Source organism: Pyrenophora tritici-repentis, chromosome 5, assembly GCF_003171515.1.
Source record: "Pyrenophora tritici-repentis strain M4 chromosome 5, whole genome shotgun sequence".
NCBI lineage: Eukaryota > Fungi > Ascomycota > Dothideomycetes > Pleosporales > Pleosporaceae > Pyrenophora > Pyrenophora tritici-repentis.
The window spans coordinates 49,918-73,463 of record NC_089394.1 but is presented as its reverse complement, the minus strand read 5'-3'; the positions used below and the strand labels follow the sequence as shown (position 1 = coordinate 73,463).

The 23,546-nt window shown below is 48.6% G+C and overlaps 9 protein-coding genes across 9 annotated transcripts; 6 read left to right on the top strand and 3 right to left on the bottom strand.

The window, feature by feature from the left end:
- Positions 1-795: 795 nt before the first annotated feature.
- Positions 796-1,657, top strand: PtrM4_100030 (uncharacterized protein; the record flags this gene model as incomplete). Its single annotated transcript, XM_001942279.2, has 2 exons — positions 796-1,104; positions 1,151-1,657. The coding sequence occupies 2 exons, from the start codon at positions 796-798 to the stop codon at positions 1,655-1,657; spliced, it is 816 nt and encodes a 271-aa protein (XP_001942314.2).
- A 313-nt stretch (positions 1,658-1,970) lies between these two features.
- On the top strand, positions 1,971-3,725 carry PtrM4_100020 (uncharacterized protein; the record flags this gene model as incomplete). Its single annotated transcript, XM_066107370.1, has 1 exon — positions 1,971-3,725. The coding sequence occupies one exon, from the start codon at positions 1,971-1,973 to the stop codon at positions 3,723-3,725; it is 1,755 nt and encodes a 584-aa protein (XP_065961819.1).
- Positions 3,726-4,255: 530 nt separating this feature from the next.
- Positions 4,256-6,112, bottom strand: PtrM4_100010 (TolA, Membrane protein involved in colicin uptake; the record flags this gene model as incomplete). The annotated part of the gene is made up of 1 exon (XM_066107369.1): positions 4,256-6,112. The coding sequence occupies one exon, from the start codon at positions 6,110-6,112 to the stop codon at positions 4,256-4,258; it is 1,857 nt and encodes a 618-aa protein (XP_065961818.1).
- A 68-nt stretch (positions 6,113-6,180) lies between these two features.
- PtrM4_100000 (uncharacterized protein) lies at positions 6,181-7,672 on the top strand (the record flags this gene model as incomplete). Its single annotated transcript, XM_066107368.1, has 2 exons — positions 6,181-7,284; positions 7,331-7,672. 2 exons carry the CDS (start codon positions 6,181-6,183, stop codon positions 7,670-7,672), a joined length of 1,446 nt encoding a protein of 481 aa, XP_065961817.1.
- Positions 7,673-9,873: 2,201 nt separating this feature from the next.
- On the bottom strand, positions 9,874-10,211 carry PtrM4_099990 (uncharacterized protein; the record flags this gene model as incomplete). The annotated part of the gene is made up of 2 exons (XM_001942069.2): positions 9,874-10,146; positions 10,206-10,211. 2 exons carry the CDS (start codon positions 10,209-10,211, stop codon positions 9,874-9,876), a joined length of 279 nt encoding a protein of 92 aa, XP_001942104.1.
- Positions 10,212-13,664: 3,453 nt separating this feature from the next.
- On the bottom strand, positions 13,665-13,997 carry PtrM4_099980 (uncharacterized protein; the record flags this gene model as incomplete). Its single annotated transcript, XM_001941642.2, has 2 exons — positions 13,665-13,937; positions 13,992-13,997. The coding sequence occupies 2 exons, from the start codon at positions 13,995-13,997 to the stop codon at positions 13,665-13,667; spliced, it is 279 nt and encodes a 92-aa protein (XP_001941677.1).
- An 833-nt stretch (positions 13,998-14,830) lies between these two features.
- PtrM4_099970 (uncharacterized protein) lies at positions 14,831-15,200 on the top strand (the record flags this gene model as incomplete). Its single annotated transcript, XM_001942068.2, has 2 exons — positions 14,831-14,842; positions 14,898-15,200. The coding sequence occupies 2 exons, from the start codon at positions 14,831-14,833 to the stop codon at positions 15,198-15,200; spliced, it is 315 nt and encodes a 104-aa protein (XP_001942103.1).
- Positions 15,201-18,515: 3,315 nt separating this feature from the next.
- On the top strand, positions 18,516-19,277 carry PtrM4_099960 (Retrotrans-gag multi-domain protein; the record flags this gene model as incomplete). The annotated part of the gene is made up of 1 exon (XM_066107367.1): positions 18,516-19,277. One exon carries the CDS (start codon positions 18,516-18,518, stop codon positions 19,275-19,277), a length of 762 nt encoding a protein of 253 aa, XP_065961816.1.
- A 2,469-nt stretch (positions 19,278-21,746) lies between these two features.
- PtrM4_099950 (uncharacterized protein) lies at positions 21,747-22,759 on the top strand (the record flags this gene model as incomplete). Its single annotated transcript, XM_066107366.1, has 2 exons — positions 21,747-21,977; positions 22,031-22,759. 2 exons carry the CDS (start codon positions 21,747-21,749, stop codon positions 22,757-22,759), a joined length of 960 nt encoding a protein of 319 aa, XP_065961815.1.
- Between the last annotated feature and the right edge of the window lie 787 nt (positions 22,760-23,546).

Below are 23,546 nucleotides of genomic sequence, written 5' to 3'. Positions count from 1 at the left end.
CAACGACAAGTCGCGCTTTACCCACTACCGTAGCCTGCAGGAGCTACCCCGCCGCCAAGCTCTACCTAAGCCAAGAATGTGAAGTTGGCGCACGGGCCGAATATTCCTCACTAAAAACGAGCTCCTTCGTACCAGTAACCGATAACCATGCTTTGCCACCCGATCCCGACATTGGGTGATCGCAGCATTCTGTTTGCTGGGAGGCACACATTCTGAAGCCGTTTGCATGCAACAGGACACCCTGCTTCCAGCCGTCAGAACGTAAGCAGAACCCTGTGCTTATGCATCATGATTTAACCACGACGTACTTCTCATGCGGTCACATCAAATCCTATTATAGTGTTGTCGCGGTGTGAAATGTCGAACTACAAAAAGGCCGACCTTCCTGCAGTTGTAGCATGAAGGTATATATAGTGGATAGTCTGACATGAAAACTGCGCATATGCAGAAGGAATTGAAGGATCGAACTGCGGTTCTATTGTATGTTGCTATGAACAATGTATGTAGTAGGAAAGCGGTGATGTGTAGAGCAACGGTCAGGTGTACTACGTGATACGGCAGTGGAGACATGGAACTGTGATATGTACTTCGTAGGTGAAGCTACGGTGAGTTATCTAGTGGGGACTGTAAATAATGCTAGTCCAAAATAGGTATAGGTCCTTCTCGGGGGATAGTCACATAGTTGTACATGCTAACACCGTGACAATTCGTCACTCAACTGGCCCGATTCTACATTGTCCTCATTCTCAATCCGTCTAGAGGCGCCACAGCCAATTCATACTATCTCGCCTCAAGATGTATCCCGAATGCGGGCAATGCGACAGACGATTCAGCAGCTGGGCCGCGGCCCGACAGCACATGAACGCAGTCGGCCACGTATTCGAGTGCGACTTTTGCGATCTTGCCTTCTACGACTCGAGAGACCTTGAAGATCATCAGCAGGACGAAGGACACTACGGTCCCAGGTACGAGTGCGAAGCCTGCGATGAGTGGTATGACACATTTGCCCGCATCAAGCAGCACATGAACAGCCACGGCCACTGGCGCAACCACTACTGTAACGATTGCAACAAGGGTTTCGAGAACGAGAACAACCTGCAAATTGTGAGTTTGGACCCCTCAGCCACATGCCGTTTCTGATCCCACGTAGCATCTCAACAGCCGTATCCACCGCGGCTCTAACATCACATGTCCCTTCTGCAAACGCGGCTTCGCAACAGCCACAGGCGTAACGCACCACCTCGAAACCGGCTCGTGCTCAAAAGCTCGCCAGCTCAACCGCGACACCATCCTGGCCGAAGTCCGCCGCCGCGACCCGAACCAACTCATCACAAAGAAGCTCCTGACGTACCCCGAATCCGGTTCAAGCATCACGGCTACTTCTGCATCCTACAATTGCGACACGCTCCTCTACGAATGCTACTTGTGCCACAAGGGCTTCAGGGAACTCAAGAGTCTGAACGCTCACGTCAATTCGCCGGTACATAAGGAGAAGGTGTATCATTGCCCGGGCAGGGCATGTGCTAGGGAGTTCCGGGCGCTTGCGGCGCTGTTCAATCATCTTGAGAGCGAAAGCTGTGGTGCGGTGAGGTTCGATGCTGTGCAGAGGAACGTGCGTGGGTTTCTGAGTGGGAAGAGGATGATTGGGTTTGCCTGAATGCCTGTTGTATTGTCGCTCTTGCGCTTCGATAGAGTTTCCATACATTTTAGCGTTTTCAAGAAGAAGACGACTTCGAGCATGCGCAACGGGTGTTTATTGCTTCGATGTATAATTGTCAGCATCTACGCCTACCTAGGAGTAACGTATTGTATCAGTCATCGGCCAGCCCAAAAACCCACCAAAAAACACGAAAACCGCACCTTCAGATCTCAACAACAGCCTGGTAGAAACATCTGATAATTTAAACATAACCTGTTTTATCAGTGAGCGCCCCACCTCAGTGAGCGCCCCACGAACACCAGCGAAGCGCATGCGCGACACTCAACACGTAATGTCTCAACAACCACAACCTCACAAGCCCTATACTGAAGCTGACGTGCAGCTTGCCCTCTCTGACATTAAATGCGACCAGATTACGAGCCTGCGACGTGCTGAGGCAGTCTACAGCGTTCCTCGTAGGACGATACAACGACGACGCGACGGGAAGCCCTCCAGACGCGACTGCGAGCCCAGATCAAAGCGCCTGACGAAGCTAGAAGAGGAAGTGATTCTGCAGCGTATACTTGACGAGAACCTACGTGGAGTACCGCCCTCGAAGCTACACGTACAAGATATGGCTGATAGACTGCTGCGCGACCGCGGCGGTGAGCCTGTTGGTAAATGCTGGGTTGACAGGTTTATTAAGCGTACACCTGAGCTGCGCACGCGCTGGACTCGTCCATACGATCACCAGCGAGCTCTCTGCGAAGACCCAGCGATCATCGAGCCCTGGTTCACGCTGGTTCAGAACATGAAGGCGAAGTACGGTATTGTGGACGACGACATGTACAACTTTGACGAGTCTGGCTTCCTGATGGGCAAGATATCTTCACAACTTGTTGTGACAGGCATAGAGAAACCTGGGAAAGCGAAGAAGCTTCAGCCTGGTGATCGCGAGTGGACTACGTTAATACAGGGCGTCAGCGCAACAGGGCGTGTTATCCCACCCTTCCTCATCTTTGCCGGCAAGGTTCTTATCTCTAACTGGTTTACTGAGGACCTCCCACGCAACTGGGTTATTCAAGTAAGCCCAACAGGCTGGACGAACAACAATCTAGCGCTTGCCTGGCTTGATCACTTTGATACGCATGCGAGGCCTGTAGGAGCGTATAGGCTGCTGATTATCGACGGCCACGAGAGCCATTGCTCGATAGATTTCCAGGATCGCTGCAAGGAGAAGAAGATTATTGCCCTCTGTATGCCTCCACACTCGTCGCACCTCCTGCAGCCGCTTGACGTCGCCTGTTTCTCGCCATTGAAGCGCGCGTACGGTGATCAGATCTCAGCCTTGGCACGCGATCGCATCAACCACATCAGCAAACAGACCTTCTTACCAGCCTTTGAAGTAGCTTTTGAGAAGGCGTTTACAAGAGAGAATGCTTGCGCAGGGTTTCGAGGCGCTGGATTGTCTCCACATGATCCACAGGCTGTGTTATCGAAGCTGGATGTGCAGCTGCGTACGCAAACTCCACCACAGCAAGTCGACGCCGCTTGGGAGGCGAAAACACCACGCAACGCCAAAGAAATGGAGGCGCAATCAACGCTGGTTCAAAACAGGATGAAAATCCATCGAGGGTCTCCAGCAAGTTCACTTGATGAGCAGGTGCGGCAGCTGACAAAAGGCGCGCAGCAGATGGCTCATGAGATGGTGTTGATGCGCGCAGAGATAGTGCGCCTTGATACTGCTACTGAAGCAGCAACAAAGCGTAAAAGTCGCAAGAGATGCTACGTACGGGCAGAGGAGACACTAACAGTCGGCGAGGTATTAGACTTAATTGCTGAAAGGGAGGGTGGCAGACGTGAGGAGAGTGAGGAGCCGGCGAAGAGGGTGCGCGCAGGGCGACGCTGCGGCCGTTGCGGTGAGATTGGGCACAACTCTCGCACCTGCAAGGTAGAAATTGAGGATATAATAATAGCGACGCTTCTGAATAATACTATACTGTTGCAAGAGTACAAAATTTGTGTTGTGGTGCTGAGCTACGTCGCTGCGCGTACGCCTCGCTGGTGTTCGTGGGGCGCTCACTGAGGTGGGGCGCTCACTGATAAAACAGGTTACCCCTTAACTAGTTTTCGGATTGGCTGTTGGTGGTCCGAGCTTTCGGTCGCCGAGACTTTTGGATGTTCGACTCGGGCGCAAAGACCGTTGACAACCTCATTCTTCATTATCATTATACTTTGAAACTTTCGCACTTCGTCTATTGGAGCAGGACTACTATTGGCAACGCATCGGTTCTCCCCGTTACTCTTGGCTACTTAGGGTCACGCTTCGAGTGCTTTCTCAGCTGCATCGTTTCGTGCACGACCTACAGTCATGGCGCTCAGCATCATTAAGCAGCGCATCGCTTATTATGGCGCAGGCGATCTGATCGCCGCACTGCCGGCCCACGATTTGATGAGTTGGGTAACGTGTCCGTGCACCTTGTGCCCGGATTCATCTCATGCCCCGCGAACACCATCTTAGCGATCTCAAATTTGAAGCTGTACAACACCACACAATAGCTTAATATTAATAAAAACATAGCATTGCAGTAATTAGATACTTGCGATTAACTTGTACTATCTGAATTTTTGTGGGAGGTTGACGTTGCGGCCACGTGATGTGGTCTTTGGTGGTGGAGGCGATGGAGGAGATGCAACTCTATCGCGAGCTCTATCCTCCATCGCTCGTTTTTGACGCTTGTTCTTAGAAGAGGGCGCTCTTGAGGCTTTACGCTTGCGTTGTTGAGCTTGTTGGGTGGCTTTTTTCTGGTGTTGAGCTTCAACTTTGCGCGCGCGTTCAGCTGCTTTCTCAGCTCGCTCAAGCTCCCTTATCTCCTTGAGCCTCTGCCTCTCTACACGCTTCTCCTCGAGCTTAACTTGACGCTGCAGTTGAACCTCCTCACGCTGCTTCTTGGCCTGTGCTTTTTGGAGTTTCTCCTCTATCTTATCTCGCTCCCGTACTACTTCTCTAGCTCGAGCCTCGCGTATCTTGCGAGGAGACCAGAAGACAGAGCCACCGTGATACTCCTGGCGCTGTTGAAGGTCAAGAGCTTTGCCCTTCTTCTTATGCTTCTTTTTATGTTGAAGAGCCTCCTTTAAGCCCTCGTTCTCATGCTGTAAAAGCTTATACTGCACAGAGAGATGGTGAACGCTTGAGCGCAGCTTTCTTGCCTCATACTGATGGCTATCATTGACAGCAGCTCGTACTAACCGATCGAGCTTTCTCCAGTCATGATCAGAGAGCCCTGAAGATGAGCTTCTCTCAGCTTCTGGCGTGCTGGCAAATCTACGAAGGATAACGTTGGGATCTATTGGCCATATACCAGTAGCTTCAAACGCTTTTAATATAGTTGATTGCTTAAACGAGGCCTGCCAAGCTCTCCAGAAGAGTGGGAAGAAGTCTCCTTTCTTAATTGGAATGAGGCCTTGAGCCTTGTAGAGATGGTTAGTGAGCTCGTTGGAGTAGGCTTGAGAGAGTGGCTTGAACAGCACTACATCGAGCGGCTGGAGCGTATGAGTCGAATGGGGAGGAAGGATCATGAGGAGGATCCTATGGCGATCGCAGTACTTGATAAACTCCATCGTGAGGTGAGATCCATGGCCATCAAGGATGAGCAATCGCCATCTCCCTGATCGCTGCTTTGTATAGCGATCAAACACCTGCTCTAGCCAAGCTAGGCCTACGTCATTGTTTGACCAGCCTGTTAGAGATGATGAGACAAAGACCTCATGTTCTCCTGCCTTAATATCCTCCACCCAACTCGATCGTATGGCTCCATTTTTAGCTGCGTAGATAAGGGCTGGAGGCAGCGAGCTCCCATCGGCGCAGCAGCAGGCCAGGAGTGTCAGAAACTCGCGTGATCCATCCTGGAGAGATGCTCGAACCTCTTTCTTATCCCATTGACGCCTGCTAAATATCCTCTTACTCCTGCCTATCATACCAATAAGGAAGCCCTTTTCATCCATATTGTATATATCTCGAGCCTCTAGGTGGTATTCGGTGATCTTCTGGTGCAGCAGCTCGAAGTAGAGTCTATACTTTGACTCAGAATCAGCCAGGTGGCGCGTACGATCCATGGCGGTGGTCCACTTTGAGATAAGATAGATCTCGTGTCGGTTAATGAAGCGAGTAACCCAGCTCTCGCTGAGCTGCTGATGGGCTACTTCTGATGAGAAATTCCTGATCATCTCTCTTGTAGGAGGTAGGCCTTGCTTAGTGAGCTTAGTGATATATCGTACAAGCTCTAACTCTTGTTGTGGGCCGATAGCTTGCTGCTGAGCGTATCCATCGCTCCTAGGCCCTGTCACGCGCCTCCATCTTCGCCCTAGCGTTGAGCGGTTAACCCCCCATTTTTCAGCAACTTCTTTTAATGTGAATTTCTCTCCTGGATCGCGCGATTCTAAATCTGCAATCGCTTCATCAATCGGAGCCATAGTTGTGGAGTTATTGCGCGTCAAAGTTGTAGTATTGAGACACGCGTCGGTGTTCGGCGGGGCATGAGATGAATCCGGGCATGAGGTGCACGGACACGTTACCTCATCCTGCAGCAACACCGCCGACAGCGCTTGTGATTGGTACCTACGACGGACGCGACATCCTTGCCTTCATGAAAAGCTTCGGCGGCAGCCCACGCAAGGTGCAATATTGCTTCAAGCCAGCCAATCGTCGGCTCAATGCATCCACAGCACCACCTCTTACGCTAGACGAGGTGGTGAAATTGCCACTCAATGTGCCGTTCAGGTACAGCGCCGACACCTCTGAGCCGGGGAAGAGTAACTTCGGTATCGTCATTCAATGGTACTTCATGGGCAAAATTGAGCTTGAAATTGACTATGTCATGTATTGTCCGCGACTCTACAACGTACTGGAGAAAATTGATGCAGAGAAACGTGCAGAGAAGGAATCTGAAAGGCCAGAACCTGAAGAACCTAGGGGCGCGCAAGATCAACGTTCAGGTCACCGCGGCCATCCTGGTATAGAGGTAGGGATAACCGGACAGCGTGTTACCCCAGTAAAAAGCCCAGTAATAAGCCCGTTGGTCAGCATGAGCGACGATAAGCATTCTGATCTGGACAAGCTGCACAATTACTTGGATTCACATGGCGCGCTTTACTTGCTGAAAAACCTACCCGACCCAGACGATGTTCAGTTCGTGAACCAGGACTTGTTTCTCGATGCCCAGCCAAGAAAGCTCTTTATAGGCCACCATAAAGAACACGGCAACGACATCTATGCGTATATGCGAAAGTTACGCAAATTTCACAAGATCGAATTCTATATCGAAGATATGCGCGCACCTTCGAAGACAGCCATCCGCTCTGAAGACGTCGCTAAACAGCGTATCCTACACCCATTTGACAAAACCTTCCCAAAAGGTACTCACAGCATCGGCCAAGACGAGAAAGCCCGACTCACACTTATGGTAAAGTGGTACTTCATTGCAGCCGGAATAGCAAAGGACTGTGTGCTCAGAGAAACGAAGGCTTATCCTGAGCGCTTGCGGAGTGCGCTTGAATACATTGCTAAGCGGATGGGGGCTGCATCCGTCAGAGCACCCATCGTTGGGTACGAACGGCAAACTGAGCCTAAGACTACATCGGAAGAGGTAAGCCCAACCACCGATGAAAGTCATCCAATTCACACTCGCTGAGGTTACACCCAATCCTTTATCATCGCCCATCACATCTAGAATCGCTCATCCGCACCCGTCAATTGCTCACCCGGAGCAACTGAATAACCCCTCCAACGCCGTCGACGCTCCAGAATTGCGAGGCACAAAACGCACCGCCGAGGATGCAGAGTTCGAAGACCTCACCAAGATAGTCTCTCAAGTACTTACTGGGGATCAGAACCTCAAGGATCAAATCAATGACATCGACAAGCAGATTGAGCAGCTGCAGACGCAACGTAGGGACTTAGTAGAGAAGAGGAAGGATGCGAAGAGGAGGTTCAAGAGGCAGACTTTGGCGATTGCATCGAGGACGGATGGATAGAGGTATCGAGACTAGTTTTGGAGTCTGCCGCTCATTCAGATCAACAGTCATCGATGTTCAGAGTACTGTCGTGCCCCATCAACTCGTCCATGACAGGCAGTGACGTAAGTGAGTGTGCATTTCTGTAGGGCGAGCAGAGCGTAGGGGTTGGTCGTGGCCATCCATCTGCGAAACCACTGATTGACCCACATGCCCTCCCGGCTATTCTCATGTGGTGCCCTGAGTACTGGCGCTTCGTTCTTGCTGCTCAGCGCGGGCTTCTCGCATTCTATTTAATGAGAATCATTGGTCTCTGCACGTCAGAGATGCAAAGTGTATGAAAACACAATGATGCCACATTTGCCAACTTCACCGATCAGCATTCTCTTCCGTCCGTAGCCGCTTGTTGTACCGTTTGACTGGTTCGAGCTCATTGCGACTCGACTCGGGCGTGGGCGGCAGGGAGATCGGGGCGAGGATGTAGTGCGATGCAAGACCTTGACTATGCTATGACGGGCGATCTGTGCGCTGCGGGCAAGCACTGCTTGCCTTTGGCAACATTGCTGTCGGTTTTGCCATGTCCTTCCGAAGAGTTCAGGGGAAAATGGGATGAATCTCGGTGACGACTCGCACGCGCGTCCCCAACCTGCCTATCGTCAATGGTAATTACACTCTCATGCACTTGCAGTTTCCACTTTTTGCATGCCGTCTAGCTTTCATCCCACTCAATCCATATTCTCGCCTGGTTTGCGCTTGCCCAAGACGTCTTAGGCATTTACTAGGCACTGTATTGTCTAGCCGGAAGCTTCGCTCTTCCCCACGCCTCGATGTTGGCTCAGCCGTCATCGCTGAGGAATCTGGAGCCATTGTTTTCGGCTGTCCGCAGCTGTCAACAACAACCAAAACACACAGTCATCATTGTACCAACGCATCTTCACAGCCTCACAAGCACATGGAAGTTCGATTTGATGAAGCGCAAACGCTTTGAATGGGGAATCAGCAGTCTGCCTAGAACGCCGAGCCAATGGTTGCTTGTTTTCGAGCGCGGGTTGATTGGTGGAGCGTCAGTTGCTTACTGATATGTAAGGATGCGTCTGCGGCACAGTCCTACCGCTTCATCCTCCAAAATGCTTACGGGCATCCTCGGATCATATCGCAGTCGGTCTTACTTACAGTGCACTTTAATCTACTACAGTCGTTCGCGATTGCGGCTTGAATAGAATAGAGTTTGTCTTTCCCGCGAAAACAAAAACGCACCCATACGTGAAGTTCCCACCCAATCTTTCGCTCTTTACCTCTCACATCTATTCTTGTTCAGTTGCACGCGAGGTCGCGATACAGGACCCTGACTGTATCATTTATTGCACCAATATGGAGTTCAAGGTCCTCAGGCTGAGCAGCGATGGCGATGCTATTGTCTCACCATGACCTCCTCAGCCATCTGGTCCTTGGAGGCTTTAGGGTCTAGAGAATGTCCTCCTTCTCGACGAAGTATGCGCCCAACTGCTGCGTCGTGGTACGCGTGGTACTCGCTTATCCTTCCTTGCCAAATGGCAGCCTCTGAGTCAAACAGCATACGTTCCCGAACGCCTCTTCTCCATTCTTGTGGGAAGTCGCAGAGTTTTGAAAGAGTAAGCGAACTAAGAGAAAGCCCTTGTGCAATTTCAGCAAGAGTTATTTCCCAGGTATTCAAAGGGTCTCCCAGTCGCACGAGTGACATGCGGGTGAAGGTAAGGGAGCGTAATGTGTCCTTGTGAGCAAGTAAAAACTTCACCAGCGAAGTCCTATCCGTGGCAATTTCGAGTTCGATGTCACGAATTCTATTCCAAGGCGAGTGGCGAGTAAGCTGGTCAAGTAGCTGAATGGAGTCCCCCCAGAGGGTTCATGACTTGTTCGACGGGGCGCTTCTCGTGAGGCGCACCGTTGGGCCAGTGTTCGGTGACTGCAATTACGTGTAAGGGTCTCACATAGGTCAGGTATTTGAAACTGTGTTGAATTACAAAGTAATTGCAGTGCAGAGCTTGTAAGAAGCTCTGCGCGGAATATATCTAAGTGGGGGTGTGCATGGGCCACCAAACAGGTGGCTCGTGCGCGAACATCAAAACAACGCTAAGGCATCTGGCAGGTGGCCTGTGCGGGGCAACGGCCCAAAACCATCACAACTACTTATGCCCTAAACCGCCCTAAGCCCTAGCCCTAAATCCTAGCCCTAGCTAAAGTACTTAACAATGAGGGCATTTCTCCCAGCAATCTGAGTCGTAACCGTTGGCGCAAGCAAGTTTAAAAGCGCAATTGTTGAAGCCAGTAGTATCTCCATACTGGCAGTAACTGTGGCCATCTTCAAATGTGTGTAACGATGCGGATCCCTCAGCTTGAAGCTTGCCGCAGACATCTTTTGTTTTTGTATCATCAAGGTTACCGCAGCGGCAGTATCCGTAGTGCGCGCAGGCGTTGACCATGGCTGTGCCGATAGTGAGGATAGCGAAGGCAAGACCCTAAGGAGGTGATGTTAGGAAGAGGGGGACATTGCTCTAAGGATACGCAGCATTTGTACCTTCATTTTTGTCTGATTTAGAGATTTGTTGTTGTTGGAGATGTGAATTGTTTTGCTGATGATAAATTTGCTTGATGTGCTTAATGTACACTTGAAGGAATAGACGGGATATATATACAAGAATTAGCAGGGATAGTGCTTATTTAATCTAATCGTAGACGGTACGAGAAATTCAAGACACAGACTTTCAGCGCTACCTCGTGAATTCAAGACACACCGCCGTCCTCGTGTTGGGGTACTCTCGCCCGAGCGCCTTCTCTCGTGTTAGATCGCCTAGGGATTACCGCCGTCCTCGTGTTGGATCGCTTGGGGATTACCGCCGTCCTCGTGTTGGGGTACTCTCGCCCGAGCGCCTTCTTTCGTGTTGGATCGCCTAGGGATTACCGCCGTCCTCGTGTTGCACAGAAGGCAACAATCAAATAAGTGGGGCTTAGGATTCAATATTTGATTTGTTTGATTACCGCTTTAGGTTTAACGGCTTCCTATAAAGGCTTAACTCTTACCCTGTTGGGTTAGCGCCTAGATTTGAGCTATTATTTGATTTGATTGTTGCCTTCTGTGTCGTGTTGGATCGCTTGGGGATTACCGCCGTCCTCGTGTTGGGGTACTCTCGCCCGAGCGCCTTCTTTCGTGTTGGATCGCCTAGGGATTACCGCCGTCCTCGTGTTGGATCGCTTGGGGATTACCGCCGTCCCTGCGTTAATATTCGCGCATTCGCTTATTATTATTATTATTATATTTCCATTAGAGTCCTGTATCAGTCGGTGACTATGTAGGACTTTGGCTAAGCCGTTCTATGTATGATGGTCGTTGTGGAGTTTCTATGGGTCTTGTACAATTTGGGTGGTGTTTTGCGTACTCCAATCTCAGAGCTACATCGAACACCAACTTTTCGAGATGACAAAAAGGTCCTGGATTACCCTTTTTTCATCTCAAATCTATTGAAATGCCTTCCTAGAATTAGTTTCCAACGCCTGTTTCTGCGTGCAGGCGTTGTGGCGGGCGCGCTGGCCGCTGCAACTTTGACAGAGTTGTGACCTGGCCTTAGTTGAGAGAAATCTCTGCAAGTGGTCCGTGCGCCAACTGATTTTAGATGTTCGATCGAAGGCACCCTCTACGAAACCGACAGAGCAACGGCTCTTCCTTAGGTATATAGCTCTATTGCTGCAAAGTAATAGGCCTATATATCTAGATGCTACCTATACCCGAACGCCCTAAACCAACTCGATATACCGACCCCATATACCGAACCGCTCCAGCACCTGCTGTCACCAGCACACGCACGAGCAAAACACCGACCAGGCACTAGATGTATAGATCTATTCTCTCTCTTGTAGATCCCTATATACAGACGCCTACACAAAACAACAGACAGACACTGTATAAAACTACAAACAATATTTCTTTTCGCAAAGAGCTCGCTGTTACATCTCTTTCTGTTCACCACACTGCTCTTTAGCACCCGCGCCAACGGAAGACTAGCTCGGAAATTGGACTACGCAACTATCCTCCAAATTGTACAAGACCTATAGAAACTCCATATTGAACAACATACATAGAACGGCTTAGCCAAAGTCCTACATAGTCACCGACTGATACAGGACTCTAATGGAAATATAATAATAATAATAATAATAATAATCTCAGAGCTAGTCTTCCATTGGCGCGGGTGCTAAAGAGCAGTGTGGTGAATAGAAAGAGATGTAGCAGCGGGCTCTTTTGGATAAGGAAATATTGTTTTTGTAGTTTTATACAGTGTCTGTCTGTTCGGTGGTTTGCCCAAGGTGCCATTTTCTCGTGCCAATCCCAGTACTTGCAATAAAGGCTAGAGTAGCTTTGATGCCTGTCTTTGTTTGGAGGAGAAGTGGGAGGGTGATGGGTCTGTGTGGTATTGCTTCTTTGAGTGTATTTCGATGTGTTTTGTACTGTTTGCAATCTAGAAGTAGATGCTGTGGTGTTTGTGGTTTGTAGCATATACATAGATTGCAGTCTCTCTGTAAGGGGCTAGACCCCAGCTGCCGTATCGATGACGATACACAGATGACTGATCAAGAGATGCCTTGTAACAGAGTGGATTTGACAAAGAGCTACAAAAGGATGCTAGCTGTACATAAATACAGGAGCGGACCGAAGATGGGCCGAAGTAGAATTAGATGGATGATGACAGAAACCTATAGATGTATCTCGAAGGAATCGCATGACGACAGCTACGCACACAGCGTAGCGCATGTAATAGGCTCAGCCTGTTACAGTGGCCAGCTTACTTATGTGGCCAGCTTGCTTGTAGAATAGGTTAGCTTTAAAACTCTAGAACTAAAATCTTCATATAGATGTAGCTGAGCTATAAGAAAAATTAGAGGATTCTATTTAGTAGGGAAAAAGTTATATGTAGGTGAACTCAGGGTTTTTCTTAGTAAATTCGGCTGACTAGCTTCCTTGTGTGACCAGCTTGCTTATGGAATAGGTTATATTACTTAGAGAGTCTACTTAAATAAGTTTAGTATACGCTTAAATGCTACTTACTTATTCGCGTATATTTATTATATACGTACTATACTTAACTATATTCTTTACGTTAGATACGACGCCTCTATTAATTATCTATAGTATTGTTACTATACTGCGTTGTGATGACCCGCCCCTACGGCATCACTACTACCCTCTAATAAGTCTAATTTGTAAGGGGCTACGCTTAGGGAGCAATTGCATAGGTTTACTGAAGTTGTATTTAATGGAGAACTACAGATCTATCTACTAGAGGGCTTATATCCACGCGGCGTTCGGATAAATAAGCTCCCCGCTATCCTAAGTGCTATGGCAATGCACCGAGGTCTCACCAAGGATATAGCCAAAGGGCTCTAGCCCATCACATTTGTAACGGCGCAGGCAAGACTACTTGGATCAGTATCGGCGGTAGTGTCACTCAGAGGCATATAGGAGTGCGTGGGACATCAAACGAGCCTTGATTCGAATAGACACCTATAGGCCTTATACAAAAGGATATCAAAAGTCTACAGAACTAGCTACAGGAAGTGTCTCCCTATATACCTGTCCAGGTCGGGTCCGAGTCAGGTCCGACCCTAGGACAACGGACTGAGGAGTGGGCGGCAGATTGTCAGAATATGGGCATATCTTGGGTGGTGGACAGAATCCGGGTGTGGATCGGAGCACCCGGATTCTATGGATCAGTCAGATTAGTCAGCGCGGAGATCCACCGCGATCCATCTAATCCAACCCCTTTGGATCAGCGTGGATCAGGGCAGACACAAGAACAACTCAGATCAGATCAAGCAATACGATCAATAATTCATCATTATTCACCCATCTTTGATAATCCATCTCAATCTGACACAAATACTCCCTCCAATCCCGTTCCGGAATGGGTCTGAAGCTTGGCATTATTATAACAGCGTTACACTAAACCCATGTCTCCTAGACCTAAGGAATTGTTTATGTAAATCAGTGACCGATATTTACCCAGCAATCAGAGTCGAAGCCATTACTGCAGGCAAGCTTGAAATCGCAATTATTGAGCCCAGTGGTAAAAAATCCATCGATCTTGCAGTATTTGTGCCCGTCTTCGAAGGTCTCTACCGAGGTTTTGCCGCTGAACCAGTTTTGGCAGACAGATACGGTTTTAGTGTCGTCGATATTACCACAGCGGCAATAACGGTACCCAGCGCAGGCATTGACCATGGCCGGCGCGACGGCAAGGATAGCAAGAGTAGGAACCTAGTTATTATTAGCTAAGTAAAAATAAAGGAAGATGAGATATGGTAGTTATACCTTCATTATAAGGTGAAGGAGTAGCGATAATGTGCGTATTTGTTTGTTCGGAGATGGAAGGAAGTTCTAATGTATTTTGTTGACTGATGTGCCAAACAAAAAGCTAATGGAATAGAGGCAATATATACCTGTGACGATGAAGAGATACAATTCGTAAGTCTAACAGCTCAACGAGGTAGCGCCGAAAGTCTGTGTATCCCTAGGTGATCTAACACGAGAGAAGGCGCTCGGGCGAGAGTACCCCAACACGAGGACGGCGGTAATCCCTAGGCGATCCAACACGAGAGAAGGCGCTCGGGCGAGAGTACCCCAACACGAGGACGGCGGTAATCCCTAGGCGATCCAACACGAGAGAAGGCGCTCGGGCGAGAGTACCCCAACACGAGGACGGCGGTAATCCCTAGGCGATCTAACACGAGAGAAGGCGCTCGGGCGAGAGTACCCTAACACGCTTACTAGCACAGAAGGCAACAATCAAATAAGTGGGGCTTAGGATTCAATATTTGATTTGTTTGATTACCGCTTTAGGTTTAACGGCTTCCTATAAAGGCTTAACTCTTACCCTGTTGGGTTAGCGCCTAGATTTGAGCTATTATTTGATTTGATTGTTGCCTTCTGTGCTTACTAGCGTTAGCTAGCTTAGGTTAGTACTAGAGAGCTAGAGAAAGAAGCTATTATGCACGCTAGGAGCGTTCCTTACATATAAATAATAGCTACCTTCGCATAAAGATAAGATTCTATACCTACTATCAGACTACTCCTTTCTTAGACCTTCCTCTATTGCGAATTCTATCTGCCAGAGCATTACAGTTCAAGCAACGACCTGTATCCTTATCATCATGAAGTTCCTAGTAAGTAGAAAAAGTTTATAGTTTACTTTAAATAACTAGTCTAATATGCATTCAGACTGCCGCCACCCTCTTTACCTTACTTCCTGCCTTGAGTATGGCTTGCGCCGTCTATGATAATTGTCTTTGCCAAAACAGCGATGGCAGTTTCAACGATGACGCTACCCAGAAAGCATGTGCCAACTTCAGTGGAAATTATGACGTGTTTGATGACGGCCGTCACTACTGCGCTGCCGCGGCTATCCATGCTGGAGCAGCTGGAGGAGCGATTTTGTCCTTCAACAACTGTCGCTTCAGGGAAACCTGTAACAATCATGGGGCCACTGGAGACTCTAACTGCTGGGCTAAAGAGTGGGCTTAGGGCTTAGGGCTTAACGTAGGTGATAAGCGAGTGGAACCTTCAAGCGAGTGGAACCTGTAAGCTCGTGTTGGTGGATTGGCTGTTGTCAGATAATAGCACTGTTGAAGAGAAGAGCGTACAGACGCTGGGTTAGACTAGCGCGACCCGGCATCTGTGAGAGCCAATCGGATCAGAGGAAGGCTTGGCACCCCCAAGGTATGCCCACAACCGTAGACAGAACCACAACACAATTAATCATCAATATCATCACTATTATTACCTATTTCATCAGTATTCCAGATGAGACTGAATATCTGACAGCTGTAAGCTCGTATTAGTGGATCGGCTGTAAGCTCGTATTGTAATGGGCTGAGCCCTAAGTCACATGACTAGGCCGCTGGCCTAGTCGCTTCCTTCCTTCTATCACTCCTTCCCCCAGCAGCCCGTGCACCGTGCGCCGTGCGCCAACCCAAACAAAGCGGGATGGCCGCCCACTTCCTCTTCTTCTCTTCATCTCGACTGTAAATAGCATCTGGATTGGGTAGCTGGAATACAGTACCTACAGACCGTTCACACCTAGAAAGGATCGATAGCTTACCTAACATTCGGTCTTACTGCATCTATGTCTGTGACACCCTAGAAAAGATCGACGGCTCAACTAATATTCGGTCTCACTGTGTCATAGTTTAGAACCTTGGTGTTCCTGCACAGACTACGCCGGCGACCTGGGTGCCGATGTGATGGGCTCTCTCTAGTTAGAGTTGCGCCGCCGCCGAAGTTTGTCCTTCTAAGACGGACATTAGATGAGTCAGCATCGAACACAATCGCGGTGTATCCTGGTGATAGCTCCCTAAGCACACAGGCCCTCAAAGTATCGCCGGCTCCGTCACGGAGAATCAGAGATTTGGCTTATTATGTATAAACATCTTGTCCCCTTCTTACTAGGTTCCTTCTACACCTTCCTCGTTGCTTCACTCACAATATGAAACTGAGCCTGATTTTGTTATCTACACCTCTTCTAATCGCATCTGCGTTAGCATTCGATTGGGCCTGTGCCAGTTCTTTAGATGCACCGGCATTGAATAAGTACTGTGAAGGCGGTTCACATGTCAACTGCGTAATGTCCCTACCTATCTTAACGTGTCTCACCACTCCTCGGCCCAAACCACTCCTCGGCCCGCCCCACCAAAATCGCGACGCGTCTTCTTGCAGTAGCTCTACAACCACGCAATAAAAGATATAGAAAATAGATCTATTAGATGCGCGCTATCTATTAGTACACTAAGTCCGTTTATGGCCTTTTTCGTGGCAATTGGTGCAGGTTGGTGGTGCCCGAGGCCTGCTTGGCTGCCCTGCCTGCTCTACCTTCTGGAGCACTCTTTCAGCCTCTGCAGCAAGCAATTGACCTTCCTCTACCCGCAGAGCTCCTCCACAGGCTATATACTGTCGGCGCTGTTGCTTCTTACGCTGCTGGCGCTGACTAGCCTGTCGAAGCTTACTAACTTCAGCTGTAAGGATCGTTGCTGTAACTAGACTCCGCAACAATCAATTCAATCCGGTCACTCTCCTAGACCCACTTACCTATCTAGGTAGGGCTTAAACTCCTATAGGTAACTACTAGGCTTAAAGCGGTAATCAATCAATCCAATCTGAACCTTCTAGGACCCACTTAATTGATTGTTGCGGACTGTGGCTGTAACGGGCTAGAGCCCAGATGCTATGGTGATCCTCGGTGGAACCTTCGGAGCTTCCTCGGCACTTTATTATTATTATTATTGTTGAGAATACAGTCCGTAAGTGACTTGGTGGTATCAAGCGGAGGAGTAGTCACATGATTGGTGACACGTGCAGGTGGGTCCTAGCGGGGAGCTTGGACGCAGCTGCACGCAACACGGATCTACGAACGTGTGAATAGCTCCTTAGTCAATACAATACGAGTCGTACCACCACTACCGTTGTGCCTTAGAGAGCGCTCTATTAGGTAGTCATACTACTACTAATAGTGCCAGCTTTTCAATAAATAATAATAATATTCCTTGATTATGAATCTTATTTCATCCCAATTTTACACTTTTGTAAAAATCCCTCTTTATTAATAATAAACCATTATGCCTGTGTACAATATCTCGGCTACTACCATCTACCCTACTATCTATATCTTTAATCACCTCTACTCCGCTATCAACTCTATAATCTAATAACCCTCCCGCTAAATAATTGCTTTCTATTATCTCTACTATTCTCTTCTTTCCTAATGTGAGGGACGTCAATAGTTGAGATGACCGTATCTGTATTAAGTACTAAGTGAGATATTGCGTGCAGGTTCGAAGACCTGCGCGGGTCGAACTTTGGTGTTCGGCTGTGGCCTTCGCTTAAGGCGCACGGGCCACCTCGCTTACTAGAGGTCGCGGGTTTGATCCATGACACCTAACAACTCTATAAACCATAACCCTGCTCCCTAACTCTCTACCCCTAACCCCTTCAACCACGCCCTCCACTACTCTCTTACCTCCCTCTACTCTACCTCTTCCTCTATTAACCCCCCTATTAATACTCTGTTATACTATCAATTTGCGTCTCTTACTATCCAATACTGCCCCGAACAATTCCTCTCCTACCCCTACTATTTCTCCTGCCTAACCCTCTACTAAATACATAACGAATAACCCTTATACGAAATCTACTCTAACACAATCTTAACTGCTTCTTTTGTATTTCTCCTCCCCGTCACTAACATCTCCCTATTTTTGTAACGGGCTAGAGCCCAGATGCTATGGTGATCCTCGGTGGAACCTTCGGAGCTTCCTCGGCACTTTAGATGCTTCGAGAAGCTACGTGAACAACAAGCCAAACGTATATAGATATCGTTGCACTGCAGATAGCTTTCTTCTTCATCGAATACAATCCTGTTACCAGGCACCGGCATACTTTGCGCAGCCCCTTACATTTTGTATTCGATCACTTTACCTTGAGCAGCTGGTGTGGCCGTCCCCCAGTGCTCTACCAACGGAGCGATTGCGAGACCTGCTTCCAAGCAGTGAGCAATACATCGGAGCGATTGCAAAAGCAATACCATTAGAACGATCGCAAGACCTGCTTCCAAGCAGTGAGTGATAACAGGCAGCTGGTGTGGTCGTCCCCCAGTGTCTAAGCGAATCGATTGAGCGAAGCCAGTGCAGGGACCTCGAAGGTTGAACGCCTGCCCGAGCACCACGACGAACGACTCACGACTCAGCGACGCCAGTGCAGGGACCTCTATAGTTGAACGTCTGCCCGAGCATCCTTATTAGAACGAAAATACGAACCGTACCACGACAACGAAGACAGAATTCTACAATGGAATTAGACGAACCTTACCACGAAGCGTTAGACGCTCAACAAAACAACGAAGGACAATCGCAACAAGCGAACCAGACACTACCAGGCGCAAACATTGAGATAACAACACTACAGATGATGCAACAGATGATGAAGCAGATAAGCGAGCTCACAGCACGGATTGCGAAGATTGAGACCACAAGTACTCCTACACCAGCTGAACCCACACCTACTCCTGCCGTAGATGCGACACCTCCACCTGCAATGCCTGCACCACCGCATGAGCCAAAAGGACTTAAAGACCCTGATGCGTTTGATGGTACACGAAGTCAATACTTGCCATGGAAATACCAGATTAAGGCAAAGCTAAGATCAGAACCTCGACGATTCCACACGAGCCAGCTTGCGATTGACTATACCTTTAGTCGCACTACTGGTGATGCGAGAGCACGCGTTTTCCCTTGGGTTTCTATCCATGCCGCCTCGAGTACGCTTGATGAGTTTTTCCGACATCTTGATGAAGCTTTTAAGGACCCACATATGGCTGAAACTGCGAGGAACAAGCTCCAGAACATGCGGCAGAAAACACACAACGTGCGCGATTTTATGCAGGACTTTAACAAGGAAGCTCTCACGGCTGGTCTCTTTGACCACGCGATCCTAAAGAGTATGTTTCTAAACGCTCTTAACCACGAACTACGGACTGCTCTTAGACTCCGCAACAATCAATTCAATCCGGTCACTCTCCTAGACCCACTTACCTATCTAGGTAGGGCTTAAACTCCTATAGGTAACTACTAGGCTTAAAGCGGTAATCAATCAATCCAATCTGAACCTTCTAGGACCCACTTAATTGATTGTTGCGGACTGTGGGCCAAACGCTCTCGAGTTCCCACCAATACTGCTGCCGCCGCCGCCGCCGCCAAACGGGCGCGCCTATCAAGGCCCTCTGTCCTATCTCAGCGATCGCTGTCGCCTCAGGAAACCCTTGGCGCCGCCGTAAGCCAGGCCACAACGTTTGAGTCGCAATTTTTCGAGTCGCAAACAGAGGAGGAGGGTGCGGCTGAGGGCAGCCAGGCTGGTACAGCAGCAACAACAGAGGCTAGTGTTGATACAGAGCCTGATAATGGCGATAACTTTGACGGCATTAACTGGGATCGCCTCCCTCGGTTCATGAAGCCTCTTACAACTGGGCGGCGCGTCAAGAGTTGGATCTTTCAACATGGATATCGCGTTGTTGAGCTCTACGATCAGAATCGAGTGTGGTTTGTATGCAAATACTGCCACATCCACAAGGTCATTGACACTGGCGGCAGTGGAGTTTTTGACGTATCAAAGGCCACCTCCTCAGCTGCAGCTCATCTTGGCCTTCAGAAACGAGGCCATGGCTTTACAAAAGACGGCCTGAAGCCTCGAAGAACAGGGCAGCAACTCTCTCTACGACAGACGCTGGAGACTGGTGTTGCAGTCTCTCAAGAGGCTGCCAACGCGATGGGCAACTTCAACATCCAGCAGTTTCGTGAAGTTGCAGTGTTCTGCCTTCTTGATAACAACTTGCCAATGGAGCTACTTGCAAGGCCGTCCTTTCGCGAGATGATTAGCCTTGCAAACCCAGAGGCAGAGGCAGCTTTGTGGGTAAGTCCTCGCAGTGTAGCTACCTACCATACATGGGCAGCTTAACGCGTTTGCGTAAAACGTTTTAGCTTAAAACGTTTTAAAACGCTTTAACAGCTTAAACTGTTCACGCGTTTAAGAAAATCCTTAAACGCGTGAACGATTTAAAAACGCTATAAGAGGCTTGGCGCCAAGCACCCCACCTTTGCATCTCAAAAACTCTGCAACCACTCCCCACTAACCTGAAATCTCAACAAATCCATTATCTATAGCATCTATTATCGTTATGTCATCGAATACCTTGTCAGCAAGTGCGATATCAACGCCACCGTCGCGAAGACCCGCAACGCCGCCACACTTTGACGCTGTTATACGAACCGAAACTGTCTGTAACACCAGCAATGCAAAGCGCCAGCGTTTGAAAAAGCAGTATGTGTGCAAACGCTGTCGCTCATGGTTTAGCAGTCACCGAGTAAACTCTATCCACCATGTTCTAGCATATCATACAACGTCAGAGTCTTCTCAGCCCTCGCAAACTTCTTCTTCGTCGTCGCAACCAGCTATCACTTCAGTGTTTAGGACTGTCTCTGATCAGACAATTATCCGCAACGCCTTCAATGAACAAGGGTATCGCGATGCGCTTGTCGGTCTTCTGACTCGACGTCGAATAGCCTTTTCATCAATCGAATGGTCTGAAATGAGGGATCTAGCGCTTGCTTGCAATCCATTTATTGAAGACCAGCTTATCACAAGTCGACGTACAGCCGTACGTCTTATCGCCTCGAATTATCAGCTTTATAAAGGCCATGTAATTAAAGGCAGCTTATCGACGGCTGTGAGTCCTATCCACATATCAACCGATCTCTGGACATCACCGTTCCGTTCATCTCTCCTTGCTGTATGCGCACAGTGGGTCGATCACGAATATAAGCTTCAGAAGGCTCTTTTAGGACTGCCAGAATGTCGTTACAGCCACTCTGGAGAACAGCAAGCGCACTTACTTCTTCAAACCCTCGAGGAATATGGGATACAGTCTAGAGTTGGCTGGCATACGGGTGATAACGCAACATCTAACGATACCTGTTTGGAGCATCTTGAAACCCTCCTTCGAACTAAGCACAACGTAAGCATGGCTTTTAATATAAAAATCGGCCTTCGCTGCTTAAGTTACGCGATGGTGCTAATATTAACAAGGTTAAATTTACTGCTAAAGAGCGCCGTATCCGATGTATCGGTCATATTATCAATTTATCCTTGCAGGCATTCCTGCTTGCATCCTCTAAGGAGGCTCTTACCGCTGCTCTCGACGCCGTAACGGATGTTATGGGGGAAGAGCTTCTCGCAGAGTTTTCAAGCGTTCTTACTTCTCGACAGAGAAACCCTAGAGCCCAAGCCCAAGCTGTTCCACAAACCTCACAGAGACAAAGGTTGTCTCGCCGAAGACGCAGCGTTGATAGCCATGGGTCTGTTGATGAGGACTTTTGTGGTATTGAGAACATCTCTACACTACGCAAATTACATCAACTATGTGTCTGGCTGCGCAACTCAAGTATACATGCAGCAGAGTGGGATCGCAAGGTAGGCCTCCGCTTAGGGATTGACAATCAGACTCGGTGGTCTTCATGGTACTCAGTTATGGATCGGGCTATTAAGAAGATGGCTGCAATTAAGGTCTTTATGCACGATAACGAGAAACACCTTAACGAGATCCGTCTTACTTCTGACGACTGGGATATACTACAAAAAGCACATACATTTTTACAACCATTTGCATCAGCAACGCTATACGCGGAGGGAGATAAATCGTCTATCTCTCAATCTCTTTTGATTATGGACTCTCTTTTAGTCCACTATGAGCAGCAAAAGGTAAGCATTAACGTGTTATCCGAACTTTAAGTCTTCGGTTAACAGCTTTATAGATACATTACTCTAAAGATGAAAATGAGGACCTTCGCATGGTTCGATCGATCGAGATGGGCTGGTTCGTACTTGAGAAGTACTACAACATGACTGATCAGGTTCCGGTGTACGCTTCCGCTATTCTTCTAAATCCCGCAAGTAGAGCAGCATATCTCAAGAAGAACTGGCCAGCCGAATGGTACGAACCAGCTATTAACGCTGCTCAAAACTTTTGGGTGAATGAGTTTAAGGACGCTTTGCCTTTAGCTAGCCCTACAGCTTCTCAACAAATGGCTCCTCCTTTAAAGCAACGCGGTGCCGTTCTCGATCAGATTCTACAACAGATGTCAGTTGCGGCGGCAGATCAATCAAACAGCGACGATCTTAAAATTTTCGCAGAAAGTCCAGTAATACAAATCGACTGTAGCCCTCTTGAATGGTGGTGCCGATCGGAGCAACGGCAGCGCTACCCTAGGCTAAGCAACATGGCTATCTCTATTCTTTCTATCGCTGCAGAGTCGTCCGAGCCAGAGAGAACATTCTCAGGTGCAAGAAGAACCTGTTCATGGGATCGGTCGAGGCTCACTTGCGCCAACATTGAGAAGATCGAGTGCATTGGCAGTTGGCTTAGGGAAGGCCACATAAAACCGTGTTCTCTCAACGGAATGGGTCTACCAATGGAACCAGAGCAAGATGACGAAGCAGAGATGATAGGGGATGAGGTAGAGGAGATTCTAGAATGGACATAACCCGGTCTTGGCATGATGTATCTTATATCGTTTTTATATCGTTTATATCGTTAAACGCTTTAACGTTATAAGGATTTTTGCTTAAACGCGTTAACGTTTTAAGGTTTGCCAAAACGATTTAAAAACGATTTGCCCATGTATGGACAAGGCTCACTAAATGCCCTTAGCCACGTCTTCGATGCGGAGGCTATAGGCGCGTGCAGAGTGTGAACGGTCTGTAGGGACTGTATTCCAGCTACCTAGTCCAGATGCTATTTACAGTCAAGATGAAGAAAGAAGGTAAGACGCAAGCGGCGAGCCTGCTTTGTTTGGGTTGGCGCACGGCCCTCACGTTGCCGGGGAAGCGACTAGGCTAGCAGCCTAGTCATGTGACTCGAGGCTCAGCCCGTTACATTACCCCCCTCCTTTCCCTTTAGCGCGTAGTTTTCTCCATTTCCTCCAAGCGTCAGTCTTTAGTACGTTACTCACAGGTTCCCATGTCGGTTCAGTATAGTCCACCCACTTCACATATGCCTCCTTGATTTCTTTCCCTCCCTGCCTTGTTGTGCGTTCGCCCAGAATACGTTCAACCAGCCATAGCTCGTCTCCATCTACAAGTATAGGCCCTGGCTGAGTGTCTCCAACCTTCTGCGATGGGAGAGAGTCGTTAGGCGCGTAGCGAAGCAGGTCTACGTGGAAGCACAGTCCGCAACAATCAATTAAGTGGGTCCTAGAAGGTTCAGATTGGATTGATTGATTACCGCTTTAAGCCTAGTAGTTACCTATAGGAGTTTAAGCCCTACCTAGA